The following is a 6,000-nucleotide window of genomic DNA, read 5'->3' as shown; positions in this document are numbered from 1 at the left end:
TGGGTGGAAAAGATTTTCGCGATGAGGCATTTTGGCAAGAAACCATCCTGTTGCATTACACGAAGGATCTCTGTACAACAAAAAACACCCTGAAGCGAGCAGAAGTGAGCCTGTGCTATAAGAGAGCACTGACGTCACTTATACGTGCCTTAGATGTCTAAGGCCAATTGGCGCTCGAATAGCTACATACCCAGGTCTAACCTCAATGTTGACTTCACAGATGTCGTCTTCACATTTAGCGGTGTAATTTGGCATAAAATAAAGGGGAAAAGTCTTTCTGAGTCACCCTCCGACAAACATCGTGTTGGCTTTGGTACATTCTATGTATCCACTACATGCGCCACGACTGCCAAGATCTCCCGGGGAAGCCTTAGCACTACTCCTGAAAGAAAGAAACAGTAATTATCCCATGTTCCTGTCTACAGCTTTTGGGAGGACGATGGCTTTACTTAAATTTCCTTTGATGATTGAGTGTCTGCGCAGCACAGGTCACTGAAGCGCCTTTTCTAGTGTTAGAATATTAGCACGTTAGCGTCGACATAGTGGCGCACTCTATCGTCTCTATTTTACAGGTGGGTTTTACGATTACCTTCGAGTTGCCCAAATGCCCAACGCTTTATCGGTTCTCTTTCATCCCTGGTGCAGAATGCGCATGCGCGATCATTCAACAAACTTTCGGCCTCAGAAAGACGCTAGTACTCCGGAGCATGAGCATCAGGCATGGCTGAACAAGGAAATGGAGGACACACGCCTCCCGCTTTTGCCTTCATGGACGAAGCAACCGCGGGTACAAACCGTGAAGGCGGCGAGTGTGCTTTAGGCACTTCCGACGATTACCCCCCGTGAGTATACCCACTTGTGAAAATTTTGTTGGATATTGTAAGCCGCAGAAACAACGTGGCACGCAGACTATAAAAGCTACGCAGTTGTTCCCACACCGAAGTGGGCGTTTTCGAGCAGAAGTTACAGGCAGCGTAGCTGCGGTGTTTATAGTCAGCGTAACGAAAAGTGCTCCTACAGGAGGCAAATTGTTTATCAGAGTGTATATATATATATATATATATATATATATATATATATATATATATATATATATATATATATATATATATAGATCGGGTTGGACTACCGCATCGAACACTTGTAGCAGTAGCACAATGGCTGGGTTGTTGCGCTGCTTAGCTCGACATCACGGGTAATGTTTCAGCCCAGTGGCCTTTCATCAGTGGTGGTGAAACGCAAAAAGGCTCCGTTACTTAGATTTGCATGCACATTACCGAAACACAGGTGGTGAAATTCCTTCATCCCTCCGAGAGGCCGTCATGGCGAGATCGGGCTTTTGAAACGTGTGACACAAGGATATAAATAAATATCAGAGTACGTCAAACTTCCATTGGTGGTCGTCAAACTTCCTTTGTCTTATAGCAGCCTCACGAAACATCGCACAAATAGTAGAATTTGCTAAAAAGCGGACGCAAGACATGTGTGACCAACTGAGCCCAATTCTGAAATTCTTTACTGTTACTCGTTTTTCAGAAAATATAAAAGGTTCGCTTTAAGAAAAACGCCATATATCTTTGAAAAGAACGCTGTGTTCATTTTTACGGCATGTTCGGGTAAATCGGAAAGTGCTACCAGGATGCCGCGAAAGCCGCGTAGGCAGAGCTTGCGAACGTAATCGTGAAATGGCGAGAACAGTGGCCGACCGCGAATATGAAGATGCGTGGTCGCAGGCTCGCAGAGCTGTTACGGACGTGGCTGGGTGACCGACCAGGCCGACTGGCGCGGCCCTAGTACAAGAGCTAATATAACGCAGCCAAACCTAACATAACCTTGCGTTACCTAGTGCATAATTTTAAGCTCTCGTGCAACGTTCACGCACGCCGCTCATGGCGCGGCAGGTCTGTCGCAGTGTGTATGACTAGTGCTTTCCAGTTGACTCGCATGACGCAGTAAAGCTATACGCGCGTAGACTAATATAGGTGTCTCGGAGGGGATGGCAGTGCATAATTATCTCGTAATCTTGCAGCTTAGCACCTTAACTTTGTTCTAGCATCATTCATTGCTTTCTTATGTTTCGTGCTTCATGTCATGATTTAGGAAATTACGCAATATAAGAGCGTGCCGTTCAACCTATACCGGCCAGAAAGGAATCTTTCTGATAGAATGACACATTAAAGGCACAACCGTCATTTACGGGAAGCAGTTCTCTTGTTCCAAATTATGTTTGCCCAAAACATTCTTCAGGTATATTCTTCCGTAAGTAGGAGCGCAGGGTCAAAAGCCAATGCGTATGTCTCTTTACAGGTATGTTGACGAGTACATCGATGACGTGTGGAAGGTGTTGAACAGCCAGAACGATGCCACTGATGTCAATGGTATGTATGGCATGGGCTTTAACAATCGATACCACTCGTGAAGAAGCTTAACAACCCACAGAGGAGGCAGCGTTTCCATCGACCTTGACGGTGGTGCTTTTATTGGTCATACGCACACCTTACTAGCATCACCATGTTGGTTGCTGCTTGTGCAGACATAGTGTGAAATTCATGCAGATGAATTGAGGGCTTACAGAGATAACACGAATATTCTACGTGACCTAAGTATCGAATGAATGCATTTTCAACGTGAAATAATTCGTAAAGGCAATCGACGCTTCCCCATTTGTCTTGCATTTCGTGTTGGAATGGGATCAGGGTAACTAGCTTTGCAATGTGAAGCCAAGCCAACCACCTGTTTTCTTCTTCGCCCTCAATGCTTGCTAGAGGATCATGTCATTGAAGTACCTCTTGCCGGGTGTCATTGCAAATCTAATTTATACACTGGAAATTGCCAAGGCGCCGTCGAGGCAGCCTTTGGGTAATACAATTTTTAAGTGCTTTCATTATGGGAGAGGATAGGGAACATTCGACAGTTGTTGAAGGCGCAGCAATATCTTCTGCTCTGCGCAAACTAAAGACTTTACCTCCGCAGAATGTGGTTGCCCTTACGGACGCAAAGGCCGCGTTGCAACAACTTTACCGTGGTCTGCCATCCCTCAAGTTCCCACGTAAATCAGTAGCCATCGTGAACATCGTGAAAGAACTGAACAACAGAGGCTTTGCAGTAAAGTTTCAGTAGATTCCCTCCCACATTGGTATTTCTGGCAACGAAAAAGCTGATGCGCTTGCATACGCAGCGCTCTATCATCCTACCAATGTCAAGGCTCCAAAGAGTAATCAGTTTAAAAAATCTGACATTCGAAATCACTTTGGGTCGGTTAGGGTTCCACGGCACATTCTCTAGGTAAGCAAGAGATTTCACCGAGAGGAAGCCTCACTTCTATATTGAATAAGGACAGGATCTGCCAGTACACTGGCCTGGTTAAGACGGTGTGAATCATTTCTCCAAACTGTACGGCTTGCAACGAGATAGGAGACATTGGGCACTTCTTGTGGTCCTGCCAGAAATTCCAAGATGAAAGGAACGCTCTCCTGAACAATCTGCAAAAAAGTAACCTTCCGCATGCATGCCTGCAACACCTTATATTTCCCGAGGGATCAGTTATGACACGCAAAGAAACTTCACGCCTGCTTATCGAATTCTTGAGACTGGTTTGATGGACATATGGTGAAACCCTTTAGCGGTATTTTAAGAGACGCTCGGAAGGAGCAATTCGCATCTTTGACCGCCAGGCTGAACCCGCCTGTTGCTACAAGTCACCACAGCCACCGCCATAGGTGGCATCGAGCTGTCATGCCACTGTGCCATCAGCAGGCGAGTGTCACTGTCTGCAGACACCCTCCCCCTCTGCCTCGAATGGCATCCTCAAGCGGCGTTCCTTCCTTGCCTCCTTCCCTACGGGAGCAAGGAAGGAATGCCACTTCCTAGCTGAGACAGGGTCTATGACGTAGACCCTGTCTCAATTCAGTACCGAAATACAGAATTGAGACAGGGTCTACGTCATGCTAACGTGACGATCCCTGTCTCAATTCTGTATTTCGATACAGTTTTGTCGTAGAGCAATCTGTTTGTGCGCACTCCGTTATTGAATGACGAACCTCATTCCCATGCAGTGGTCGGTGCCTTTGCGAGGAGTTCGCATTGCACACATGCATTCGTTCGTGGGACCGTGACCAGCTCTCTCAAAGCGCGGCTCCTTCTATAGGAAGGGCACGTGCCATACTGTTGAAACTCGCAACTGTGTCCGGCCGCGCAGCCGTTTGTTTCTTTACGGCAGCTAAACCTGGTGTGCGGACCTTTAAGACAGCTTTCTGTCTACCTTACAGAAAACCGGCCCCGCTTTATTAGTATTCTGTAAAACATGAGGTCCATATATTTACCGCAACATGGTGGAGTTGTTGCTCTTATATTGTTCAACGATACTGCCTTGTCAACTTGTAATTGGGCCCGTCTTTCCCATCTTATCAGATGCCGGTAACACCACCATCACATATGCGCATTGGGGGCCTACATTAAGCAGTGTGATAGGTATCGAAGGCGTGCGGAGGATCACGGCCACTTTTTGTTTATAATTCGGTAAATATGTATTGATAACTGAAAATTCATTCTTAGAAACTTCAGCTACAGACGTAGGTCAAATATATGTATCGGATAGCCAGGCGCCTAAAGAATTATCCCCCATCAGTTGAAGCTTGCATCTATCACATCAAGACAAGGTTTTCCTGGGTAGTCAAGCTTGAATGCAGTTTTTACACTTGTTCTGTCACCTTTTCTTCCGTCCACGACCCGATCAAGCTGTCTTCTTCTTGAAATGAATACGTGATATGCAAAATTGGCAGGGGCCCTTTTGCACACAACCCGTTCACCTATACAAGGTAGTGGCTATCGGGGTTCGATAATAATGAAAGTGTCAACACGCGAGTTAGTGACATCATTAGGCAGCCGTGCTTTCGCTGCACCACCCAAGCTTTCGAAACAATTTTCATTTGAATCAGAAGCTTCATCTCTGGGACATCTCAGAATTTCATACTCAACAATTAAAATGCAGAAATGCTTTGAGGAGCAGCTCTTAGACTGACATGAATGATGTTTGCTGCGTTTGAGAATGTTCTAGTGACTGTAGGCACACGGAATAATCCATTTAGGGCCTGGATGATATGCCAAAATTTCCAGAAATCGGCAAGTTTATGGACATTTGAAACACAATGTCAGCAATTTAGTAACTGTAATCCTATAACAAGTATCGCAGTCCCAATAACCGCATGGTTTAGGATATCTAAAGCGGCCAAGTTTAATATAGGAACTAACAATTTACAGAAATGACAAATGTTTCCGGGCGTTTTTGAGAGGGCCCATCTATAACTTTCTAGGAACCATCAGACCGCTGCATGTCATATTTGTCAATTTACGGGCATTAGTAAATGTGCTTTCCAGAATTATGATATCGTATTTATTGCTCAATTACACAGTTGCAAGCTTAACATTCATTTTTACAATTATGTCGCGTTCAATGCTTTTTATAGAGACCTTCACTGTCTGAACAATAGGTTAGTTTATGGCAGACACAAGATTTCATTATTTTCTTTCACATTCCGCAGCCTATATCAAAGATGGTACAAGCATGACCGAGAAAAACAATTTCTCTGCTTCCAGTTACTTAGACAGAAGCCACCGCGCTGAAGTTTCCTTTTGTGCGTTACTAACTAAGCAGCTCAACAATAACGAGAACGCGTCCTTCTTGCTAAAAGCAAGTTTGTTGTGTGCCAAAGCCTGCTAATTGAATTTAATATATGTTTCATTGCGACCTTACTAAAGCATGGAACACGCCAATTGTTGGAAATTTGAAACAGATTTGACTTTTGTAGCCCACTAAAATGTAATGTCCTGTCGTCTCCCTTAGAACACGATTGTTTTCTGTTCCTCTGTATTAAAACCGAGTATTATTTTTATAATAATAAACATTCTATAATTTGCACCGTGCTTGTCTGTTACGTCAATGCGAATCTCTTGCTTGCACTGAGCACCGAATTCCAGAATTTCGAAAATAAAGAGCGCGCT

The 6,000-nt window shown here is 44.7% G+C and overlaps 1 protein-coding gene across 3 annotated transcripts in view; it reads left to right on the top strand.

Moving 5' to 3' along the window:
• The first annotated feature begins 605 nt into the window (after positions 1 to 605).
• Positions 606 to 6,000, top strand: part of LOC135919796 (zinc finger protein 723-like) — a 36,147-nt gene continuing 30,752 nt past the window's right edge. For 2 of the 3 annotated variants that reach the window (XM_070526129.1, XM_070526131.1), the window contains exons 1-2: positions 606 to 842; positions 2,308 to 2,378. In XM_070526129.1, the coding sequence (XP_070382230.1) occupies positions 721 to 842; positions 2,308 to 2,378 (193 nt within the window). In that variant the 5' untranslated portion in view covers positions 606 to 720. The remainder of the gene's footprint in view (positions 843 to 2,307; positions 2,379 to 6,000) is intronic. The other variant, XM_070526130.1, reaches the window with a different exon arrangement.

Source organism: Dermacentor albipictus, chromosome 9, assembly GCF_038994185.2.
Source record: "Dermacentor albipictus isolate Rhodes 1998 colony chromosome 9, USDA_Dalb.pri_finalv2, whole genome shotgun sequence".
Lineage (NCBI taxonomy): Eukaryota > Metazoa > Arthropoda > Arachnida > Ixodida > Ixodidae > Dermacentor > Dermacentor albipictus.
The sequence above is the reverse complement of the archived record's forward strand: the minus strand, read 5'-3'. Positions and strand labels throughout refer to the sequence as shown.